At 38.6% G+C, this 27,025-nt stretch overlaps 1 protein-coding gene across 1 annotated transcript in view; it reads right to left on the reverse strand.

The window, feature by feature from the left end:
* The window catches only part of LOC114645749 (telomerase-associated protein 1), a 168,993-nt gene that overhangs the window by 123,845 nt on the left and 18,123 nt on the right, over nt 1–27,025 (reverse strand). Inside the window, exons 3-6 of the mRNA XM_051923152.1 lie at nt 24,742–24,903; nt 21,152–21,265; nt 12,411–12,575; nt 7,841–7,966 (exon numbers count right to left, since the gene is read on the reverse strand). Coding sequence (XP_051779112.1) covers nt 7,841–7,966; nt 12,411–12,575; nt 21,152–21,265; nt 24,742–24,903 — 567 coding nt within the window. The remainder of the gene's footprint in view (nt 1–7,840; nt 7,967–12,410; nt 12,576–21,151; nt 21,266–24,741; nt 24,904–27,025) is intronic.

Raw genomic sequence — 27,025 nt, forward strand, 5'->3', positions numbered from 1 at the left:
GTTAATATGTTTCTTTTTCTGCAGTTGAACGGTTAATAGTGCTTTATTGTAAGGAGATCCACCAATGCTGTCTAGTGTGAAGGTGTTGATGTTCACTTTAGAATATGTGGCTTTGGGTGTCACTTCTTATGGATGTGTGTGTGTGTGTGTGTGTGGGGGGGGGGGGGGGGTTGAGGATTGTTGTCGCGCGAGCGTCTTCTTTCTTTTTGTGTTCCTGTGTCTTGTCGAATCCCCCTCTTTGTGTGTGTCCCGTCCCTTGCTTGTAGGGTCTGTGGGGTGGTTTTGTGTTCTTTTTTTTGTGTTCCATGGGCTTGTTGAATCCCCCTCTTGGTGTGTGTCCCGTCCGGTGCCTGTAGGGGGGGGGTGCCTTGCTGTTGTGCGCGAGCCGCTTTTTTTTTTTTTTTTTTTTTTTTTTTTTTGGGTCTAGTTTCGTGTGCAATGTGTTTCGTGCTTTGCTTGCGTTTGAATGCTTTTTTATGTGCCGTTTCCTTTTTTCGGTGCTCTTTGCGCCTCATTTCTCAATTTTTCCTGTGCTCACTCCTTTTTTCTGTGGTCTTGTCCGCCTCTCGCGGCCCCTCAGTCGCCCTCTTCTATCCGCCTTTCTCGGCTCCTCAGCCGACCCTCGCGGTTTCTTTTTGCGCCTGCGCAGTACGTCTTTTTGCTGCTACGGCCCATTGCCGGATGTGCCTGCGTCCATCATCCAGTTTAGCATTCTCGGTTAGTAATATGGATATATATATATATAGACATATACATACATATATATATATATATATATCTATATCCGAAGCCGTGCAAGCACACTCTTGAGAATGCAACGTATAGTTGTACAGGAGAAAAGCAATCTTGCCTCAAATCAATGGCAACCTTTTGTAAGTCTATGAACTTAATTTAAAGTTTAGGTTTACACGGTGCTTTCTTTCCGAAGTACCTGCACTCATGAATATGTCTATATGTGCCAGTCAGTCAAATCCACACGCTTCGCACCGGCGAAGTACCGCTTTTAAATTTTTATTAAGAAGAAAAGAAAACCTTTTTAAACTGAGGGAAAATATACTAATAACAGTTTGTTAAGGATCTGTTTTTTTGTGAAGCTGTCTTCACTCGAGTGATCACAACTGAAGGCACCGTGGCTGATGTTACCTCACTTGCTGGCCAACTTTAAGCGTTACCTGGTAGGTAACCACCCATACAATCAGACTGTGAATCAGACTACGAATGACGTGAATGTAATTACCCCGATCTACATGTTGTCAAATAAACGAACCACACGTCGTGGCGCAATTTTAGGGGCTTCGCCTGTAGCGCTGACGTCCGAGGTTCGATTCCCGTAAGGGAGTGAAGTGAGTGGCTGGTTACTTACCAGGTAACGCTTATGGTTGGACAGCAAGTGAGGTAACATCAGGCACGGTGCCTTCAGTTGTGAGAAGCAGATCATAGAATGGTTGAAAATAGTTTACTGTCAAATAATGCAAAGAGTACGCGACACGTCTTTCCCCCTTATTCTTGGCTCATCAGGTGTACACACTCACTGCACTCGCTTACGGTAATCGAACCTCGGACGTCAGCGCTAGAGGGGCTTCGCAGCGGTGAAGTATTGCTTTTAACTTTTAATTAAGAAGAAAAGAAAACCTTTTTCAATTAAGTCTTAAAAAGAGGTGTAAAGATATTGACAATAAGCTACGCAAACCCACCAAGAAATGCAATCGTTTAAATCAAGGCACGAGTCAAAAAACACCATCCCATAATATTAGTTAACGATTAACACATTTCTACATGTATTGTAAGCATACAATACAACTGATAATATGTTGCGCTTATTTATCTGGTGTACCGACATTTTTGCGCGTTTAACATCTGAAATCTAACGTGGTTTGTGCCCTTCAGAATGAAAACAGCTTGCATTTACCTTTTTAATAAAAGGCGAGCTTTTAAGCCTGAGAAATCACCCCGTAAATGCACACGTTTAATTGCACATGTGTTAATATGTATGCTTACACAGTATTAAAAGACACTCAACAACGTCATTTACCTTTGTTCCCACGTTTGACAAAAGGCGAGCTTTTAAGCCTGAGAAATCACCCCGTAAATGCACACGTTTAATTGCACATGTGTTAATATGTATGCTTACACAGTATTAAAAGACACTCAAAAATTAATGTCATTTACCTTCGTTGCCGCGTTTGACTCGTGCTGTAAATCTCTTCCTTGTTTTTAGTTCACGTGATTACGTAGGAGGCGTGATGACGCGACACGTGACTCTGCCTCCTCCATTACAGTATATGGACAAAAAACAGGTTCCAGTTATGACCATTACGCATAGAATTTCGAAATGAAACCTGACTAACTTTTGTAAGTAAGCTGTAAGGAATGAGATTGCCAAATTTCAGCCTTCCACCTACACGGGAAGTTGGAGAATTAGTGATGAGTGAGTGAGTCAGTCAGTCAGTCAGTCAGTGAGTCAGTGAGGGCTTTGCCTTTTATTAATTAGTATAGATAATATATATTATATTTACAAATTATATATATTATATAAATTATATATATATTTATGTATATATAGTAATCCCTCGCTGTATCGCGCTTCGCCTTTCGCGGCTTCACTCCATCGCGGATTTTATATGTAAGCATATTTAAATATATATCGCGGATTTTTTGCTGGTTCGCGGATTTCTGTGGACAATGGGTCTTTTAATTTCTGGTACATGCTTCCTCAGTTGGTTTGCCCAGTTGATTTCATACAAGGGACGCTATTGGCAGATGGCTGAGAAGCTACCCAACTTACTTTTCTCTCTGTCTTGTGCTGACTTACTCTCATCCTGACATAGGGGGGTGGGGGGTGCTGCTGTTCGCACACCTACACGATACGGACGCTCGTCTAAAAATGCTCAAAGATTATCTTCACGTTGCTCTTTTGTGCAGCTGCTTCCTGAAACAACATGCTGCACAGTGCTTCGCATACTTAAAAGCTCGAAGGGCACGTATTGATTTTTGATAGAGAGAGACAGAGTTTGTTTTACAATCTCTCTCTCTCTCTCTCTCTCTCTCTTTGTCTACTCCTGACGGAGGGGGTGTGAGCTGCCGCCTTCAACAGCTTTGTGCCGCGGTGCTTCGCATACTTAACAGCCCAATTGATTTGTTTCCTTTTCTCTATCTATGTGAGATTATCTGCTCCTGACACGCACTCCTTTGAAGAGGAAGATATGTTTGCATTCTTTTAATTGTGAGACGGAACTGTCATCTCTGTCTTGTCATGGAGCACAGTTTAAACTTTTGAAAAAGAGACAAATGTTTGTTTGCAGTGTTTGAATAACGTTCCTGTCTCTCTACAACCTCCTGTGTTTCTGCGCAAATCTGTGACCCAAGCATGACAATATAAAAAATAACCATATAAACATATGGTTTCTACTTCGCGGATTTTCTTATTTCGCGGGTGGCTCTGGAACGCAACCCCCACGATGGAGGAGGGATTACTGTATATATATATATATATATATATATATATATATATATATATATTGTTATATTCACGACATTCATAGTCTGAATCACAATCTGATTGTATGGGTGGTTACCTACCAGGTAACACTTGTGGTTGGTCAGCAAGTCTGCTATCATTCGCCACGTGCCCTCTTTCAGTTGCGAGAAGCAGATCATAGAATGGTTGAAATAGTTTACTGTCAAATAATGCAAAGAGTACACGACACGTGTTTCGCCCTAATTCTGGGCTCATCAGGCGTACACACTCACTGCACTCCCTTACGGGAATCGAACCTCGGACGTCTGCGCTAGAGGCGAAGCCCCTAACGTTGCGCCACGGCGTGTGGTTCGTTCATTTGACAGCCTGTAGATCGGGGTAATTACATTCACGGCATTCGTAGTCTGAATCACAATCTGATTGTATGGGTGGTTACCTACCAGGTAACGTTTGTGGTTGGTCAGCAAGTTGGCTAACATCTGCCACGTGCCGTCCTTCAGTAAATTATATTATACTGTATATATACACACACACACTCAGACAGAGGGAAAATTAAGTACAGGTAGTCCCCAAGTTACAGACATCTGACACACGAGTTACGAACGGGGCCGCAGCTGCTCCTTTATCTGTCAGGGGGACGTGACGTAGGCTCCTCAGTAACTGCCACACTGTCATCTCTGGCCTGGGGACGCTGCAAGCGGTAACTGGAGGGGGCGGTTTCGCTGCTCGCGCAGTGTAGTGTCCCTCGAGCGGCTCCGGTTGATGAATGGGGCGGTGGGTGCCTCACCCCATTCATTCTCAATGGGCAGATGGGTGCACGGCAAGCGTTCATGTACATGACGGAGGCTTAATGGGGCGGAGGGGGGCAGTTCGCTGCTTGCCCACCACACCGCCGCAGCTAGTGCTCCTGACTGGACGGAGGCTGGATGGGGCAGAGGGGGGGGGTGTTTCATTCATTCCCCCAGACAGACTTGCAGTGTCTCTTGAACAGCTGCCCTGTTCGTTCCCTATGGGCGGCTGGTGATGCTGCAAGCAAAAACCCGGTTGTGGCTGAACGGAGGCTATTGAGGGTGAATGGGGCGGCAGGAGGCAGCACTGTAGTGTGCCTTGGGCGAGTGCCTGTTGAATGGGGGCAGTGGTGGGCGATTCACTATCCACCTTTGGCCGTACCCTGTTCGCTCTCGGTGGGCTGATGCTGCAGGCAGCATACTGTATGAAAGTGGAGGTGACTGTGTGGTGGGCAGGTGGTGAACCCCTGCCCCCATTCATTCTCAATAGCAAATCTGCTTATACTGTTACGTACATAGTAGAAAGTTGTCTCTCGTCAGTACACCAGATGTGCTGACAAGGGGTGTCTTCCTGCTGTGATAGCATGTACAGTGCTGTGGAGAAGAGCTCATCCTAACCTTTTGTCTTCACCCTTCAACAATGTCTCTGAAACACAAATCTGATGCAAGTGCTGGTGATAAAGTAAAGAAGAGAAAAACCATCACCATGGAAAATAAAGTAGAAATAATAAAAAGGTCAGAGAGAGGTAAAACTTCGTCATTCATTGGCAGAGCAATTGGTTACAGTTGGTTAACAATAGCATTTATTAAAATAATGTACTTGTTCCGACTTACATACAAATTCAACATAAGAACAAACCTACAGTCCCTATCTCGTACGTAACCCGGGGACTGCCTGTATTGAACACGTCAACATTTTTCTCAGTGAATACATTTCTAATGGGGCTATTGACATGAAATTTTCACCAGATGTCAGTAACAACCCAAGTACTCTACACATACAAAGAAACCAAAACAAATAAGTCCATAAATTAAGTCATGTGTAATGAAGTGGAATGACACAGGGAATAAGTATTGAACATGCTTACTGAAATTTATTTAAAACTTAGTAGAAAAGCCTTTGTTGGTAATGACAGCTTCAAGACACCTCCTGTATCGAGAAACTAGTTGCATGCATTGCTCAGGTGTGATTTTGGCCCATTCTTCCACACAAACGGTCTTGAAATCTTGAATGTTCTGGGTGCCTCTTCCATGAACTCTGATCTTCAGTTCTTTCCATAGATTTTCAATTGGATTCAAGTCATGTGATTAACTGGGCCATTCTAGCAGCTTTATTTTCTTTCTCTAAAACCAACTGAGAGTTTCCTTGGGTGTGTGTTTGGGATCATTGTCTTGCTGAAATGTTCATCCTTGTTTCATCTTCAGCATCCTGGTAGATGGCAGCAGATTCTTATCAAGAATGTCCCGGTACATTTCTCTATTCATCCTTCCTTCAATTATATGAAGTTGGCGAGTACCATATGCTGTTTTTTTGGTGTGATGTGCAGTGCCTTTTCCCACACACGGTCCACTTTATTAGGCACACCTTGCTAGTACTGGGTTGGATACCCTTTTGCCTTCAAAACTGCCATAATTCTTCGTGGAATACATCCAACAAGGTCTATATTAACATGATAGCATCACACAGTTATTGCTAATTTGTGGGCTGCACATTCATGATGTGACTCTCCCATTCCCCCACATCTGAAAAGTGCTCTATTGGATTGAGATCTGAATTAGGGCGAAACACATGTCGCATACTCTTTGCATTATTTGACAGTAAAACTATTCAACCATTCTATGATCTGCTTCTCGCAACTGAAAGAGGGCACCGTGGCGGATGTTTGTCAACTTGCAGACCAACCACAAGCGTTACCTGGTAGGCAACCACCCATACAATCAGATTGTGATTCAGACAACGAATGTCATGAACACATATACATACTACTGTATATACATATATATATATATTAATATATATATATATATATATATATACAGATATATAAAACCAAGAATGCAAAAAAATCCATTAGCCATAATGTAGGGGAAACAATGAAAGGGCAAAAAGGCATAGCCCAAAATTAAGATACATTCAAACAAAAAAGCTAAAATGCTAATCAACTATACATATAGAGAAGATTTAAATATTACCTATTAAAAAACAAATTATTCAGTACAAGTTATAACAATTCGTCTCGAGCACTAGCCTGAGATTATTGCTACCACTATTCTGACCTAGCTTAAGGCAGATGTTAAAAGGATAGGCCAATATCACACCTTAATAAATTTCCCGTATAGCCTTTATTCTAATAAAAACAATCCCTTAATATCAATGCAGTCCATCAAATAAACAACAAATAGAAAAACAATCCCTTACACATGGACCACCCCGCCCGAACCTAAGTAACCCTTAATTTGCAGCGCCACACACATATACATGTATCTACACATCAACAGTATTCAGAGATAATAAATAGATCCGCCGATAGTCCACTGTAATACTCCCGTAACGGCCGTCGAGCTGATGAGGAGTCCTGAAAATAGCGGACTATATATCCAATCTCCTCTTCGTCATAAAATACAGTCAGACTTGCGCCATGATTAAAGTAAAGTAAGTCTGTTTTGATAGCTCACCCGAGTCTGTAGGTAATAGCAGAACGATCGATTCCCAGGTACTAAAGAGAAGACCATCCACCTTCTGACAAGACTGATAGGAGCTCCTAGGCTTTTCCCATGGCCAGAGCAGAAGCTGATCTGCCTTTACTGTTATCCGATGCTTTTCTTTTCCTTCCTCCTCTCTCCTCCCTTCTCTCTTTAAAACGACGCGCTTTATGCAAATTACTCCTCGAACAAACCGGAAGTTCCACCTCAGAGATTGACAGCGGTGCCCCAGTTGGAAGACTGTCCCCCCCCCCCCAACAACCGATCGACAGCAGAAAACATTATCTTTATGTGGCAGCGCTACAAAGTGTGTCTAGAAACATAACTGTGGCTCCTTTATGCCAACAGCAACATGCCTGAATGATGCCTCACTGTGACAATAACTGCAAGTCAGAAGTTTCTTTCATTTTATTTTTCTCTCTTTTAAGTAATTCTATTGTGTGTTCAGACCATAGTTGTTGTTGTGTGTATTTTATTTATTTATTTAATGAGCTTCTATAAAAATCCAAATTTACCCCTTAATACAGTTCTATAAACATGACTACTTAGCCACAGATATAGCAGTCTTATAAAGGAAAACACAGCAATGCATGATGTGCAGTGCATTTGTCTTTCTACTTACATGCTTTATGTTCAACTATCTGTCATAAGTTAGTGCAAATATGCATCTATTAGGCTCTAGTACACCCAGCATCATATAATTTTTAACTTAATCAGTTTCATAAGATGAAAATGCTGTATTTATTTTTCTTTAGATAGTTTTTTAGACACACCAATATTAAGCATTTTTAATGTGTGATATAATTATTGAGGGTCAGAGTCATTACATGGCACAAATATCATCTACAGTGTAAAATTAAAAATTTCCTACCTCATATTCACTGTCTTCACGGGACTTCTTTCGTTTATATCGTTGACAGTACTTGGATAACTGTGATTCACTGAATTCTTTGAATTTTTCAGTCAACGCTTTCTTCAGACAAGAAGGTATATTTGACTGTAGATAACAAACATAGTAGTAGTAACAGTTAAATATGAGCAGAAGCAAAAAATTAAATTTACATCTCTAACAAACTAATTAAAAAAGCAAACTGGAGACTCTCTTGACAAATCAGTAACAGAAAAGGTAAAAAAAAATTGCTTTTAAAATTTAGATTCTAGTCATATTATACCATAAAATATAATGACAGATTGTGTTTCAATAAGGGCTGTCGAAGTAAAAGCATTAACTCATGCAATTAATTTAAAAAGTATAACACATTATTTTTCTTTAATCGCATTTAGCCCATTTTTCCATTTATTAAATAAAACGACTTGTATATAAACGCAGGTATAAATGAGAGCAGCAGTCCTCAAACTGTGTGGTACACAAACATCTAACAGGTGGCGTGTGGGGAAACAAAATGAGTAAAAAATGGGACTTAAAAGAAGCACTTGTTCCCTCTCACTTCCACACCTCTTGATTGGATCCATACCACAATGGAGTATTTTAAAAATAAATTCAGCTTAATGACTAGTAATTATAATTTATAGTTATTTTTTGGTGCTTACATGACACCATTTTTTTTTGACAAGAGCTACCATTTTGTGAGTTGGTTGTGAAGGTGCAAATGCTCATTGCTAGAGTTGCGTATCTAGGAAGTCATGATAAATGATATCACCAGCATCATACTAGAATCACTTTTTCTTACAGATTTATGGTTAGCAACTTTTTGAACATATATTCTGACTTCAGTTTTTGATGATCAAAGTTGTCCTTCCACGTTTTAACTTGTCTGTCCATTTAGTTTCATCTTCATGTCCCTTACTTTATGCCAGTGTGGTCTGCTGTTTCCATCTCTTTGTAGAACAGTTAAGAGTTTAAACTAAAAAACCTTCATTAACAGGATATACATTATCTCAGCTGTGACAACAGGTTTCCCCTCCATACTTAGAATTTCAATGCCATAAGAGTGGGTGTTCAGCTAATGGCCTGACAGTTAACAGGCTGCACATCTGACTGACTGATTCAATTAATTATTAATTATTTTTTCAACCTGCCCTGAGTCAGCCCTGGGTCTTCTACCAATGGGTTATGTCTGAAACACCTGTTGCCACTGTAATGTTTACAATAACTTGACATGTTGTAAGCAGTGTTGGGAGAAACACGTTAAAAATAATGCACATTATATAGTTCAATTACTTTTTAAAGTAACAAGTCACACAACACAGCACTTATTTATTTAAAGTATAAATACAGGCTCTATGGAAGATTATTCCTGCCACTCCAAAACAAAGATAAAAATATATTTTGTAAAAGTAATGACTTTTTCACTAAGAAATTGCCTGGACTAGTTACAAGAGCCACACGGCAAATGATACATCAGATTTGGAAACATACCTCCTGTCCCGTCGTATACAGGTACTGGTTATAAAATTAGAATATCATGACAAAGTTGATTTATTTCAGTAATTCCATTCAAAAAGTGAAACTTCTATATTAGATTCATTCATTACACACAGACTGATGTTTAATCAAATGTTTATTTCTTTTAATTTTGATGATTATAACTGACAACTAATGAAAGTCCCAAATTCAGTATCTCGGAAAATTAGAATATTGTGAAAGGTTCAATATTGAAGACACCTGGTGCCACACTCTAATCAGCTAATTAACTCAAAACACCTGCAAAAGCCTTTAAATGGTCTCTCAGTCGAGTTCTGTAGGCTATACAATCATGGGGAAGACTGCTAACTTGACAGTTGTCCAAAAGACAACCATTGACACCTTGCACAAGGAGGGCAAGACACAAAAGGTCATTGCTAAAGAGGCTGGCTGTTCACAGAGCTCTGTGTCCAAGCACATTAATAGAGAGGCGAAGGGAAGGACAAGATGTGGTAGAAAAAAGTGTACAAGCAATAGGGATAACCGCACCCTGGAGAGGATTGTGAAACAAAACCCATTCAAAAATGTGGGGGAGATTCACAAAGAGTGGACTGCAGCTGGAGTCAGTGCTTCAAGAACCACCAGCACAGACGTATGCAAGATGTGGGTTTCAGCTGTCGTATTCCTTGTGTCAAGCCACTCTTGAACAAGAGACAGCGTCAGAAGTGTCTCGCCTGGGCTAAAGGCAAAAAGGACTGGACTGCTGCTGAGTGGTCCAAAGTTATGTTCTCTGATGAAAGTAAATTTTGCATTTCCTTTGGAAATCAAGATCCCAGAGTCTGGAGGAAGAGAGGAGAGGCACAGAATCCACGTTACGTGAGGTCCAGTGTAAAGTTTCCACAGTCAGTGATGGTTTGGGGTGCCATGTCATCTGCTGGTGTTGGTCCATTGTGTTTTCTGAGGTCCAAGGTCAACGCAGCCGTCTACCAGGAAGTTTTGGAGCACTTCATGCTTCCTGCTGCTGACGAACTTTATGGAGATGCAGATTTCATTTTCCAACAGGACCTAGCACCTGCACACAGTGCCAAAGCTACCAGTACCTGGTTTAAGGACCATGGTATCCCTGTTCTTGATTGGCCAGCAAACTCGCCTGACCTTAACCCCATAGAAAATCTATGGGGTATTGTGAAGAGGAAGATGCAATACGCCAGACCGAACAATTCAGAAGAGCTGAAGGCCACTATCAGAGCAACATGGGCTCTCATAACACCTGAGCAGTGCCACAGACTGATCGACTCCATGCCACACCGCATTGCTGTAGTAATCCAGGCCAAAGGAGCCCCAACTAAATATTGAGTGCTGTACATGCTCATACTTTTCATGTTCAACCTTTCAGTTGGCCAACATTTCTAAAAATCCTTTTTTTGCATTGGTCTTAATTGATATTCTAATTTTCCGAGATACTGAATTTGGGACTTTCATTAGTTGTCAGTTATAATCATCAACATTAAAAGAAATAAACATTTGAAATTCATTCATTACACACAGACTGATGTATCTAATATACAAGTTTCACTTTTTGAATGGAATTACTGAAATAAATCAACTTTGTTATGATATTCTAATTTTATGACCAGCACCTGTATACTATATTTTTACCACACATTTCAAATAGAATTTTTTCTTAACAGCAATGCACACGCAGGACTGTGTATCCTAAATGGTGTATTTCATATAGAAGCTTGAACACATGGGTGCCAGAATGATGAATAAAGTGCTGAATATGACACAAGAGGTCATTAAAATGCAAAACAGACATGCAAAAACATTTTATGTGTATCTGTTCATCATGTAGGGTCACACCACTCAAGTGAATATTATACTCGCTTTCCTTTTACCGCTTTTGATTAATGGGCCTGACATTCTACCGTCTTGTTGTTTTCACCTTAAAGCCATTAACAGCAGGCACAACTCTTCTTCCATTAGCACAGTTTCACTTCCTCTGTTGTGACACTGTCAGGTATTTTAACATTGACCAAAACATTGTCACCAATTGATTAGGAGAATATCAACGTGCCATTCAAACAGGCTGCCATAAGTAAAAATGTGTTTTTCTCGCTGACAGTTATTAATATAAACAAGGCTTTACGGTTATAGGAAGCCAGTGATCTTCACAGCAGCACTGGGTGTAAGACAAGAAGCCAATAAGCGACACAAGCTAGGAAATGCTGTGTCTGCAACCCCCTCTGTGGTACTGAGGGACATGCTTTTTATGGTCGGCTTCTACAGGTATTCCCACCCACTCAGACAGGTCTTGGACACATGAGGAGTATGTCCATCTCAGGTCCAGACCGAAGGGCACTGCAGTATTTATAAATCAAAAGAAAGTGATCAAATTTGGCTGTGCTTCTGGTCAGTTTCATGAAGGTACATATATTAACTTCGGGTCCAGTGAAATGTGCAGCTTTCATACAAAAGAAGAAAAACACAAAAAGTAGTGAACTCTTTGTAATATATTACATTTTACAATATCTATGTAACACGTTTAGATACTTTTTTTGTTAAGTACTGAGTAATGTAACTAAGTTTCTGTTAAAACTAATGTTTCATAACACTGGTGATAAGTGCTCTCCTAAAGAGAGGAAATCTAAGGATTGGATTCCTTGTCGGACTGCAACAGAACCAGGTCATACATCACCATAATTTTAAAGACGCTTTCTTAATACATGATCAGAAGAGGAAAATATCAGCTTTAAAAGAATGACAAAAAAAATTACTGTTCATATTAATTCCCTTCTGAAGTTTGCTGATATGGAAAGTTAATACATATTGTTAACAGAGTAAGTCACATCAGAAAGGAAATCTATATTATTATTTTTCTACGTTATTGTTTTATTTATTACTTTTGTGAACATTTCTTCGGTTATAGACAGTAATGATAAAATATAGTAAATCTACAACACATTTTCAGGATGAATTCTTAAAAATAAATTATTATTACTAACAATGTAGGCAGGTACATAAACCAGGAGTGATTTGCTGTCATTTTACAGTAGAAAACAGAGTTCCCACATACTTTGCAATATAGCCTTTTAACTTCTACCCAGTCAGAAGGAAGTTGCACTGTAGCACTGAAGTATCTACGCAGATGTGGACGAGTAGAATGTAGTTTGGCTGCAAATGCAATCAGGTAATTTGCTATCAACGGAATGTTCAGTTCTTGTCTTGTGTAAAGTGCAGCCTGGAAAATAAAAACAAAAAACTGTAATTAAACAAGATGTAGAGGATTTTGCGTTTGTATTTGCTGATAATTCCTTTTCTCTGACAAACACCCGAGTTTTTCAAAATAGTTAAATATACAGTAGGCCATAAATGAATTGTATTCCTTAACCTGTGCCCAAGCAGGAGGCACCTGAGGTATACACTGTAAAAAGAGAAAAAACGAAACAAAACAAAAAAACGACAATTTGTTCTAAACATTATAGAATTATATTGCATACCAATTTTTTTCAATAAACAAACGTAAGACATCAAAAATAATTTTCCTAGCTCATTAAGAAAATCTACTGTTAAAGAAATTTATTTGTAGATGCAACTTCAATTCCGGATACATCCATCCATCCATTATCCAACCTGCTATATCATAATAAAGGGTCACGGGGGTCTGCTGGTGCCAATCCCAGCCAACACAGGGCGCAAGGCAAGAACAAACCCCAGGTATGGCGCCAGCCCACTGCAGGGTACACACACACACACACACACACACACACACACACACACACACACACACACACACCCACACACCAAACACATAGGAGGGACAATTTAGGATCGCCAATGCACCTAACCTGCACATCTTTGGACCATGGGAGGAAACCAGAGCACCCGGAGGAAACCCACGCAGACATGAGGAGAACATGCAAACTCCACACAGGGAGGACCCGGGAAGCGAACCCAGGTCTCCTTCCTGCAAGGCAGCAGTGCCGCCACTGTGCCGCCCACGGATACATTTAATGTTTAAATTTAACTTGAGAGGGGTTAGCTCAATTTTTAGCTTTTGTGTATTTTCTTCTACTACTGACAGCAAAAGAGACTCCCAAAACAAGTAGGTGAAACAGCAGCAAAGGCATTTGTATGACAGCAGATTGTGTGTAATATGATTCTGCCAGCTGAAACAGCGGCTATTGTGACCCTCTGTCAAACCAGCTCACTTCTCCTGATGCTTGAAATCTCACCAGGTAAGTTACAGGATCTTTGTTATCATGAAATTAAAAAATACAAGCAAATTATCTAGAAATTAAATGATGAAGAAATTATTTTGTTTAGCATGGATCTGTGATTCATTACTGAAAAAAACACACTCAATATTTACATTACACTAAATACACCTCACTGCTGCATTTTCAACAAATTATAAAAATTCAGTATTTTTCCGACATTAGGCACTACTATGACCTAACTATCCATCATGGCCCATTGCAGCCAAAATTTTAACTTAAGATGTCAACACTATTTTTAAGTCTCTTGTAGGTACATCTTCCAAAAATGTTATTAGAACATTGGAACACTGGAAATTAATTTAGACATGAGCAGGCCATTCAGCCCACCAAAGCTTGTCAGTCCTAGCCACATAATTCCTCCAAAACAACATCACGTCAAGTTTTAAAGGTCCCCAAAATTTTACTGTCTACCACACTGCTTTGTTGCTTATACCATGTGTCTATAGTTTTCTGTGTGAAGAAAACCTTCCTAATGTTTGTGTGAAATTTAACTTTAACAAGTTTCTGTGTCACCATGTTCTTGCTGAACTAACAGTCTCGATCCACTGTACTAATTTTCTTCATCATTTTAAAAACTTTAATCATGTCACATTTTAATCTCCTTTTGCTTAAACTGAAAAGGTTAAACTCTTTTAATCTTTCCTCATAACACAAGCCCTGCAGTACTGCAATCAGCTTAGTCATTTTTCTCTGGACTTTTTCTAGTGCTTGTTTTTTTGGAGCCCAGAGACCAAAACTGCACACAGTACTCCAGACAAGGCCTCACCATTATTTATAAAGCTTAAGAATAGCAACCTCCTTTGACTTGCAACCTACAAATCATGCTGTATAACCCAACATTCTGTTAGTCATTTTAATGGCTTCTGTAAACAGTCTGGAAGTTGATAGTGACAAGACTACTATGACTCCTAAATCTTTCTTGTAAGCAGTACTTTCAATTTTCAGTCCTCCCATTATGTATTCAACTCTAACAGTTTTAACTTCCTACATGTAATACTTTACATTTACTTATATTAATTTTCACCTCAACAAATCTTACCAAGCCTGTCTGCAAACTTTACCAGCTTGATATTTATATTCCTATACAAATCATTTTTATATATTACAAATAGCAGAGGCCCTAGCACTGACTTCTGACGGACACCGCTCCTAACATCATCTCAGTTCTGATAGGGTTATTTCATGCGAAACCTTCTGCTTCCTGTGTTTTAGCCAATTCTGCACCCATCTACACACTACACCCTGAACTCCCATCTCTCATGTAGTAGCTTATCAAATGCTTTCTGAAAGTCAAGATAAATAATATCATATGCACCCCTTTGATTGAATCCTTTTGTTGCTTCCTCATGGAATTCCAGCATGTTAGTAAAACACAACCTCCCTTTTCTGAACCATGCTGACAGTTCAATAACAATCCTGTTCTTGCTATGTGCCATTCAATCTTTTTCTTAATAATTCTTTCCATTATTTTATCTGTGATGCTTGTTAACCTTACTGGCCTATAGTTACTTGGATCTGTCATTTCTCCCTCTTTTAAAGCAGGATAATATTTGCCATTTTCTAGTCCTTCAGAATTTCTCCAGTGTGCAGTGACTTCCTAAAAATATGCATCAAAGTGATTATATTTGTACTCACTAACCTCCTTAACCACTCAAGAATAAACGTTATCTAGCCCTGGTGATTTGTTTAATCTGAGCTGTACTTCTCACTCTGCAATTTCCAAATCACTCTGTTCGTCCTTAGTAGTCCATGTTACCGCTGGGAGGTTATCCATTTCCTCATATCTGAAGAGTTCAGAAAAATGCAAATTTTGAGTATTTGCTATATCACTGTCTGTGTATTTTAAATCCTCCTTACTACTCCCGATACACTTCACCTTTTCTAACTACCTTTCAGTTTCCCTAATATTCTTCTTAATGGTTGCCATCATGCTCTCATGTGCCCTGCAGTTAGCATTAGAGTTATCAGTCTTATATGCCTTATACCAGGGGTCCCCAACCCCCCGTCCGCGGCCAGACGTCTGACAGCCGGGCCGCGAGAGAACTGCCGGCAACAGAGACTCCCTCACACTTTTCAGAACGCTTGGCAGGCGGGGCTTTGCAGCGGTGCAGAGAGAGGAGAGAGACAGAGGTGAAAGAGCATTACAACAAAGTATTTTTATGGTCCCGACAGTTTCCCCATATGACACGAGTCCATAGAAATCTCGTTACTACGAAGTACATTCAGCAGATACTTTCATTACAACAAAGTGACCTTGAAATGCTTGAATGAATCATCCACAGAGCAGTTAGATCTGTGGTCGCAGCTCAGTTGTGCACATTTGCACAACGATTCCCAAACAGAAACATTGTACAAAAAAATTTCTTTCTTCGAACTTTCCTCGTACTGTTTTTTTTGCTGTTTTTGTTTTCTGTGGTTTTCAGTGATACCTTTTGCTTATTGCTTGTCAACATTTGAAAATCATCCATTGGAATTTAACTCACTGTCACCCTCCTATAGAAACGGCAGACATTAAAAAGCGATAACAGTGTTAATGTTTGTGATGTGCAATCTGTTGGAATGACAAATGCAATGCATATGTCTTTATTATATGCAAAAAAAGAAGAAAAATCTTGGGTTGCAAACGTATGCGAACTGCTGCATTTGAAGACAGTTTTTATGTGGTTCAGTGATGCTCGTTCAAGAAACATTCCTATTAATGCGGCACTTATTCAAGAAAATGTGAGGTTTCTAAACTCTCTTGGGACCTCTGTCAACGGGACAACACGCCAAAGAGCATCCCGAAGTGTAAGCACCATGTCTGTTTAAGACTGTTTATCTGTTGAAGAGGCAAAAGCAGGCTCACAGCCCTACTGTGAAGCAATCGGGCTTCGGGATGCACTTCAGCGTGATGTTTCCGTTGGGTGGGGGGGATCCCAAAAGAGTTCTGAAATTCAGGTGCTCGGGCACCCCACCTTTACCCACTCTGTAGACTTAGTATCCAGCCAGGCTGGAGGAGTGCTGGAGGAGCCTGAGGAGGAAAATCTGAGGCAGCGGTGGAGCAGTAGCACGTGAGGCAGAAGCAGAAGATACCCGTTGTTCAAGTTGGCAGAAAAAGTGCTGCATTCAAAGCCAAACATGACTTATGGGGCGACAAGTGAATATTGGGATTTTTGATATGTTTCAAACGTTAGCAGAGGTTGTTAAAGATACCAAGCCAGGGCCTTCTTTCTCCCAGCTGGTGTATGATCAACCTATCTCAGCTTTCAATAGAGTATGAGCATTATTCCCAACCACAAAAGACCCCCGAAATGGGAAGGAATGGATCTGTGACCCATTTGTGAATAAGCCAGGTGAATCAACTTTGCCTGTGCTTGAAGAGGATCAGCTGCTTGAGGTTGCAAATGATGGTGGCCTTAAAAGTTAGTTTAAGACAATTGAAGATGTGAGTTCCAAAACCTGCTAATTACACCTTTTGGTAAAATTTAGTGAACACGTGATTGTGACTTTTCATGCAGTTGGTCATGCGCCGAAAATATGTTTGAGCTTCAAAACCTGCTAACTGCAACAGTGTAGCGCTATAGTTTTAGGGATTTAGTTTCAAAATTTGCTTACGGACCCAGATTTTCCTATTTATCTCCAAAATGTATCTTTTGTACTTAGCTGATTTTGGAACTGAGCTCTTCAATTTCAAACCTCCATACGTTTTGGATTAAAGTCAAGGCGGAATATCCTGAGGTTGCCACAAAAGCACTGAAACGTCTGCTTCCATTTCCAACTTCCTATCTTTGTAAGGCAGTGTTTTCTGCAGTGACGGCAACCAAAACGAGATTATGGAGTAGACTGAACATAAGCAACACATTTTGTGTGTTACTGTCTTCCATCGTCTCCAAATGGGATCGTCTGGTTGCAGGAACACAACCTCAGGGCTCCCACTGATTCTGCATTATGGTAAGTTGTATAATTTCTATTCAATATTATAACTTAATAATAATAGAAATGTAATGTAAATTGTGTATAAAACTGTCCAACGAACCCGCCCCGAATCCTCAAATCCCCAACCCAGTCCCTGGAAAAATTTGCTTCTAGTAAAGTGATCCTTGCTGTCAAAAAGGTTGGGGACCACTGCCTTATACAACTGTTTTTTTCTTTGCAGCCACATTTACACTACCAAATTTATTTATTTATTAACAAAATTTTGGGATGTACCTATCCTGCATTGTATATAAAATGTTTTAAACCTGTCCCACCATTCCTCGTCTGTCTCCACACTGAAAAGCTTAATCCAGTTTATCACTATTAGACTTTGCCTCATCTGTACAAAATTTGCCCTACCAAAGTTAAACTTAACAGTTTTGGTTTTTGCATTTGCACTCTTCCGAAACATTGAGAGCTGTAGAATATTAATGTCACTTGACCCTAGTAGTTCAATCACCTCTACACCCTCAATTTTGTTATTACAAAATACTAAATCTAGATAAGCTTCGCTCTCTGCTGGTGCTTTAACATACTGTGTTAAAAAAGAGTCACTGATTACATCTAAAAGCACCTGCTCTTGTACTTCACTATTTGCATGGTTAGCATTGTTAATATTTGGGTGCTTAAAGTCCCCCAAGACAATAATATCCTCCCGTAAACTTGTCTTTTTAATATTGTTAAAAAGATACATATTGGAATTACCATCTGCTTTGGGGACTCTATAGCACACTCCTAAAATAAGCTCTCAATCCTTAATGCTTTCCTGACATCCAACTGAAGAAGACTGAGATGAGACTTTATTTGTCCTGAATATCATATATATTATATATACATTTATAGTGACAGATTGGTGTCTGAGGGTCGACAGCACCCCCTCTTCAGACACCAGATAAAAGTCCAACTATTATTTATTTTATAATAATAATGTACACCAAGCATCCTCCACTCCACAATAAGTAAATAAATAAATAATCATTTCTCAATACAATAATCAATCCTCCACTCCCAGACGAATTGCCACCCTTCCTCCAGACTCAGCTTGCCCGTCTGGGATCTCTCACAGTCCTTTATAGTCCTTGACCCGGAAGTGCTTCTGATCCCTCAGTCCATGTGATTATCCAGCACTTCCGGGTCAGATGAAAAACTCTCCTTCTTCATCCCGGAAGTACGTCATTTCCTCTGTCGCTGTGACTGACGTACTTCCAGGTTAAAGGGAAAGTAGCAGTCCCTGCAGCATCCCCTGGAGGCCCCCATGGTATCCACCAAGGCTGTGATGAAAAACTCCAAATGGTACTGTTGCTCACTGGTTTTTGTGTGTTGAACATGACGGCGAACAGGTTGAGACATTCCTGTAAATCATCTAGTACATATGAAGTATGTTTTGTGAATAAATTGTTTCCGCCATTCAAATGTTAACATAATTTTGACTGACCCTGTACACACACACACACACACACACACATATATAAACATATATAGTGAGACCCCAGCAACCCCCAACTGCATTGTGCACTAAAAACTTTGTTAAAATAGGCAGAAGTTGGTTGTCTGCTGTTGCTGCTTCAAATGCAAGTTAACAGGCTTGCTGCATAACATGTTTGTCACCCATTCGCTACCCTGGGCTTAGGCTTCCTAAGAGAGATGACGGAAAGGGAGCACACCTGTTCACTTAATCTGGGGAAGGCAGCTAATATATACACATATATCTATATCTATTGTGAGCTGGGGAGCTGATCGCACCTCCAGAGAATACAGACGCTGCTGGGAAAACCCCTGAAAAATGTTGACAGACTACCTTACCTTTCTGGCGGCTCTGTCGCATAATATGCCTCTCGCACGGTACTCCGCTTACTTAAAAAGCTTGTACGGGCTTCTGTCAGTTTGGAATTGATTGTTTTGCTTCTCCCTCTCTCACTCAGATTATTCCTGCTCCTGACACATACTCCTTCGAAGAAGAAGATACCTGTGCATACTTTTAATTGAGAGATGGAAGTGTTAACTCTATCCTGTCAAGGAGCACGTTTAAAACCTTTTAAAAGAGACAAATGTTTGTTTGCAGTGTTTGAATAAAATTCCTGTCTCTTCAACCTCTTCTGTTTTCTGTGCAATTCTGTGACCCAGGAGTGACACTATTATATACATCTATACATCTCTATACAGTATATATCTATATATCTACAGTAATCCCTCGCTATATCGCGCTTCGACTTTTGTGGCTTCACTCTATTGCAGATTTTATATGTAAGCATATCTAAATATATATCACAGATTTTTCACTGCTTCGTGGATTTCTGCGGACAATCGATCTTTTTATTTTTGGTGCATGCTTCCTCAGTTGGTTTGCCCAATTGATTTCATACAAGGAACACTATTAGCGGATGGCTGAGAAGCTACCCAATCAGAGCACGCGGTTAAGTTCCTGGGTGCTGATTGGCTCAGCGACGGAGCGCAGAATTCGAATCCGCTTTGAGTTAACAAGGAAATCTTGTCTCACTTATTCACCATCAACGTTACGCTATGTAAAGAGTTAACTTTTGTGCTCTGTTGTGTTTATATTTGTGCATAGTCAAGCACTTTGTTTTGGCTCCAAAACGATCTGCTCCTGCTACTGCTTCAGGGGCCATGCCCAAGTGCCAACGGAAGATGCTAATGATTGCCGAAAAGGTAAAAGTTTTAGATATGTTGATGGACGGGAACAGCTACGCCGCTGTAGGATCCCATTACGGCATCAATGAGTCCATGGTTCGTTATATTAAAAAGGAGGAGAAGAATATAAGAATACAAGATTCACTACGGCCGCAGTATCCTTTAACCAGGGCGCAAAACGAGTTGTAAGTGGACGTAATAAGGCAGCAGTCTAGATGGAATCTGCTTTAGGGATTTGGATTGAAGACTGCCGGAAGAAGAACATCCCCTGTAACGCTCTCCTTTGTTGTGCAGTAAATTTAAACTCATCGTTATCGGACAAGTCATCGTGTCATTGTTGGTGAGTATCCATAACTAATTTTCTACGTACTTAGTACATGTACGTACATTTAGTGTAACTGTACACACATTTTACTGTATACATTTTTTCTTGCACTGTACGTATTTATTGCTGGTGGCCTGTCTATCGTAATGGCTGTAACATATGTGATATCGGAGACGCTTGATATCTTTAAAATAACATTTAGGTTTTACTGTATATAAACAGATTGTTTACATACATAATTTCAACGAATCTTACCTAATATCCAAGAATATAAAGGGTCCATACTGTATAACTGTGCAGGAAATGTTTATATGAGTGTGGGAGAGTTTATAAGGGCTTAAAATATATAAAAATAACCATATGAACATATGGCTTTTACTTTGCAGTACACCCTTTCGTGGGGTGTTCTGGAATGCAACCCAGGAGGGATCACTGTATATATTATATTATACTATATATATATATATATATATATATATATATATATATATATATATATATATATATATATATATATATATATACATACATACATACACACACACACACACACACACACACACACACACATGTAGATGCACAACAAGTCTTAAACTTGTAAAATGTTACCTTAAGAATAAATTCTGGATCATTCTCTGCAATTTCTGTGGCCAGTGGTTCCAGTTCATCAAAGTCACTGTCGAGTTTAACCAGAGAGCCATATATTCTAGTCAAAAACAGAATCTGTGAAATTAAAACATTTATTAATAAATTTACCTACAGGAAAAGCTGTACATTAAAATTATATTTACAGTGAGTTTTTCTGGTACCTAAAAGTGTACAAATATGAATGGAAAAATGTACAAGTTACATACAATATATTGAATACAAAATTATGAAGATGGAATAGGTTAGTAATTAAACTATAATGGATTCTACCAGTTAGGCTCAGGTTCTATTTCACACTGTCCTGAATAATGTAATTTCCTTTGGGATTAATAAAGTATAATGGAATCTGATTCTGAAAACACTAATTAAAAGTTATATTAATAAACAATAAAATTGAATATGTTATACAGTATATTGCACTATACATTATAGAAGTACATGAAGATGAGAGAACAAGAGAGGGAGGGGGCACATCAAGGATCTGTATTGTCATTCCAACATCTATACGCAGAAACAAAATTAGGTACTCAGGTCTCAGTAATTAAACAGTGGCCACAATAACTCCATTAAAAAAAAAACAACTTCATAATAAAAAGTATCCCATAAGTAGCTCTTTAACCCTCAAAGCTTTGTGATAAAGGTATCAGAGATAACACAATAAAATAGAATGAAATAACATTCATACATTAGTAAGATAACTATAGGTAAAAGAAATATTATTTCACTATGTCCTATAATTAGTAGCAAGTAAAAAAGTTAGCAGCAAATTTAGTAGATAAGACTGCAAGGTCACACAGATTGTACATTCAGATTTAGTGATGATGTATTCATTAGTCTAGCATCCAAGAAGAAGTTGTTCCTCAATCTGCTAGTGCCAGCCTATAAGCTGTGCAATCTCATGTTCATGTGCAGGATGAGTGACTTCTTCCATAATGAAAGAGGGTTTACTTTTGCACCTGATGGTGTAAATGTCCTCGATACTGGGTATGCTGCTGCCGATGATCCGCTGTGCAGACTTAACCACTTGTAGCAGTGCTCTCCTGTCTGTGGCCAAGCAGCTGCTGTACCACATTGTAATACAGGAGGCGAGGATGCCATCTACCACACACTTGTAAAAGGAGGTCAGAATAGAAGGGCACAGCCCAGCTCACTTCAGCCTTCTCAAAAAGTAGAGGCGTCAGTGGGCTTTCTTTACGAGACAAGTTGTATTGTAGGTCCAAGAGAGGTCACTTGTAACATGCATTGGCAGGTATTTGAAGAAGGTGACAATTTCAACTGCTTCTCCATTAATGTAAAGGGGGAGAGGAGGAGGAGTACCAATCCATCGAAAGTCCACAATCATTTCCTTAGTTTTTCTGACACTGATGCTAAGGCTATCATCCTTACATTAAGCCTCCAGCTTAGCCACTTCCATCCTGTATGCTGACTGATCATTATGAGTAACAAGTCCTACCACCCCTGTGTCATCTGCAAATTTCACTATGTGATTTTTCAGATAGTGAGGTATGCAGTCATAGGTCAGCAGAGTATACAGCAGAGGGCTTAAAACCAACTCCTCGAGGATGAGGAGTTAAGAGGAAGGAGGCTGTGAGGTAAAAGAAAAAGGAACAAAGGAGCTAGAAACAGAAGCAGAGGAGTATGATGAAGGAGAAAATTACAAGGCTAAACATGAACACAGCTTATATAATAAGTCTAGCAATGAATACGAGAGTAACAAGTCAATAGTTTTGTACTTTTCAAAGATCTGTACAAAATACAGGATTGGTTACAAATCAATGCACAGACAGATTCTGACACAATAAAAATCATGACTGTCAATTAATTCATTTCTGCCCATTTTATAATATTTATTGGTATTGGCATTAGAAATATGTAAATTTTATTTTTACAACAAAATTACACATACAAACACATAATTTAATCACAATATACAATGGACTAATTTTCAGATATCTTCTACTCAAAAAAAGTTCTCAAATAAAAGAAAAACAACAAAACTGTTGGCCTGTCAGGCACTTGCTTATAGGCATAGTCCCTTCTGTCAGATGGGGTGCCTAAAATACTCATCCCAAAAGCAACACAACACCCTAAATTCTCACCAGCCGTTTGACAAGAAGATACATTAAGCCCCACCAGAAACCACTTACAGAATCAGAAATCAGTGAGTTTTCAAGACTTTCTCCAAGCAATTTTTCTAGCAACCCTAGATGTTGCTGTAATTCTAGATCCCATCTATCTGTTAAAGGGCGAAGGAACCTCTCAACTAACGAGTTTGTTACTATGGGTTAAAGGGGACCGTGTATATACTAGCAGGTCTACCTGCTGCTCTCTAGTGTTTTGGGAACCTTTGGTCCAACACCCATGTCCCATTGCCATCCCTCCATTTTCAGCAGTTCTACCTTGTACCTATTGCAGCTCTGATTGAGGTGTATTTTATACACCATCACATAATGCACAATGTTTCTGTTTGTTTCAACATGATGTTTTGCTACTTATGATGCACTTCTTTAATTTAACACTATATTTTTGATGACTGTATAGCTTGCAGGGATCATAAGTGGAAGTATTTCTAAGAATAAACTGAAATAAATATTATTTATAGCAATCGACATTAGTGAATATCTGAAGTCACTTTGTCATATATGTGACCACAAAATTTGAATAGTGACATATTTCTTGGCTTCCTCCTCAGCTCTGAAATCATTGGTCCCAGATGAAAATTATCTCACAGTGTGGCTAAGCACACGTTTCACTCAGTAAATATATTCCCATAGCAATGATATTTATTTTAAATTGCCCAAAAATGAAAATAAACAGGATTTCACAGGTTGGAACACTAACTATTGTTCAAGAGTATCAACAAATTATTTTATTCCATATTGCAAATGCATTTAGATCTATTCTTTCCTTATTCTGTGCCAAACATCATTTTTCAGATGCAAATACAGTAAAATCAAAACTATGTAGCTGTACCCTTACTGCCTGAACAAATTAAATAAAAATAAAACAGAAGAAACTAATCATGCAAGCACTTAAATATCTGTGGCTCTTCACTGAGTGTTACGTTATCTACTGAATATAAATAAATGCAAAAGCATTAAAGCCTTCAGAAGTCAATGTACAACTACAACTCCTGAAGAGCTGCCATATTCTCATTCAGTATAGATTCTGTGAGATATTTATTATTAAACAATCTGTTTTGCAATCCTATACTGTACATACATATACCATTTTTTTATTATTAGGATAAAAGGTTATTTTTTGAGTGTACTCTGGCACAATGTCTAGGATGGAGTATCGTCTGTGTATTTTGTAAGACATGTTACATAGGGCGATAAATTTATGTATACAAATATTTTGGTGACTTTGGTTTTGAAATGTACTGTATTTGTATTACATACACATATACTGTTGGGAAAGCCCTCTTTCGCTTCTTATTATTACATTTGGATTATTCCAAAATGGGTATAATTAACAATATCAGATTAGCTTTATTTTGGATATAAACAGATAAAATAACTTTTGTAATTCGGATTGTAGAGATACATCACCTTTTTATCTATAAGTTTTGCTTCCATCTGACCAGATTCTTCTTGATCAGAGAATGTCAGAAATGACTCTTCTTCATCTTCTTCAACTTTTTCCCAAATTTCATAAGCAGGCATCTCCTCAGACACTTGTTCCAAGTGTTTGAAACTCTTGGATTGTGAAAGCTGTACAATATTAACAACCATTAGTTCAGTTATTTTAAATTCCAGGTAAACACAAAAGTAATCAACTGAGTGGCCTAAGCCTATGTGTCCTTTAAGCCAAATGATATTAAGGTTTACCACAGGCCAGAAAAAAAAAAAGAATAATCAAAATATTTATAATACTAATTGTTTATAAGGAGTTTAGACAAAGGAACTGGGATTAATCTTCTTCCAAATAGAATGCTCTTCAGTATTAGTATTAATGTCACAAACATCTGAAAGAAATGATTACCTTCTGGGAATGCGATCTACACAACAGAATTTCCAAGTTGAAAGATTACAATAGTTTACTGACATGTTATTAGCTTTATTTGTCATAACAGGAACAAATACATAGTAATATTAAAGTATTACCTATCCATGCTGGAGTATCATACTTAAAAACTTTAAGATAGTGATGTGATATTTTCTAAGTGGGTATAAGTACACTTTAAAAGATACAATACTGTACATTATTTTGTATAAAATTTAATTTAGTGCCTAAATAGGAAGAAATGCCATACCTTTCAAAGTCTAAATATTAAAACACTTTACACCACAAGCAGAAAATTAAACATGAATGCTATCAAACTTTAATTTGTTCCTTATTCTGCAACCATCAATTTTCAGAACAAAATTGCCTCAGTTTCAGGCGATATATGACCTAATACCGACCTTGAGCAATTTAAATGTTATGGAAGGTATCTTCTAGAGAATTATGGCCACACAACAGTTTAAACATTAATGCAGTTGTTAGGTAAACATGTATCTTTCATTCCTCTAGCATTAATAAAATTAATCTGACTTTAGTTACGCATAACAGAGGTCTCATAATAATGACGACGGCACAGTTTTGGTGTCAGTGCTTTGCTTTTCTTTATAACATCACACAAAGTGTAAGGCAAATTTGATCATGCAAGCTTTTGGGTGAACATGTAAGTACTCCATGATTAAAGATTAACAATCTTAAGACACATGATGCATTATCAAGACAACTGAATTATTAATGCATATTTGGCTGACATGGTTATCCAATGTTACTTAATTAACAAGGATTAATTGTCCAAAATAATTACAATCATATGTTTGAATAACAACCAGCCTATGGCATTAAACCTGATCATCTTGAGGTGTTTCAGCTGGTTAATCCTTATTCAAAGGAATGTTAACATAACTTTATGAATATTCATGTAAGTAGTTGCAAGGAAGCGGAAACAGAATTATAGGAAGTCAGTGGTTAGACAGCAAACCTCACGAATACTCCGTGTTTGTTAATCACATCAAAGCAAAACTTTTAAATATTATTTGAAGTTAATTGGAAAAATATACAGCAAAGTTATATTGTTCATTTTAAATCGGTAATTATTTGTAATTTGCTTCTTTTAAGTTTCACTCTAACTTCATGTAGCACTAGGGTGTTGTACCGTCTTATGTATAACTTCATAAAATCAAAATAAAATTGGACCAAGGTGCTATCTCCTGACTTTATGAATCTTTTATAAAATAGAGTTTGGCTGCTGTTTGGTTTCTGGTTCAAACACCAAAGACAAGAACAGTACAAACAAATCTGTAGTCAGTGTTTACATTAAACACAACCTGATTGCTGCAGTACAAGAACATTAAAATGGTTCAATATTTCTCCTACACTATATCAACAAAGCTCCAGAGCTGCTCTCCATCATAGTCTGAGTAGCCAACAATTTTGGCTTGAGACTTCAACACAGATTTTTACCTGTATTGGTTCAAAGTTATGTGTATTTTATGTTTTATTGTCTATCCATCAAATCCAATTTCTAAACTTGATTTATCTCGAGTTGTATTTGCCAACTTGGAGTTATCATTTTTTATTTCTTTATGTTTCGTCTAACGGCTTGCTTTGTAATTCTATTGTTCTGTTTCTGTTAAATGCTCTGCTCTTCCTTGTTCTTGTGGGTGGAGCCCTAGGAGGTGGGGCCATCCTGACATTGCTGCTCCAGAGCCCTCACCTTGGCTAAATAAGTGAACTGAGAAAGCCCAGGAGCATGACATAATTCGTTTACTGCGGCAGAAGAAAGAATTGTAAGAAATGTAATAATTATTTTCTTTGCTGTATTTGTCTGTTTGT

Source organism: Erpetoichthys calabaricus, chromosome 2 (assembly GCF_900747795.2).
Source record: "Erpetoichthys calabaricus chromosome 2, fErpCal1.3, whole genome shotgun sequence".
Classification (NCBI taxonomy): Eukaryota; Metazoa; Chordata; class Cladistia; order Polypteriformes; family Polypteridae; genus Erpetoichthys; species Erpetoichthys calabaricus.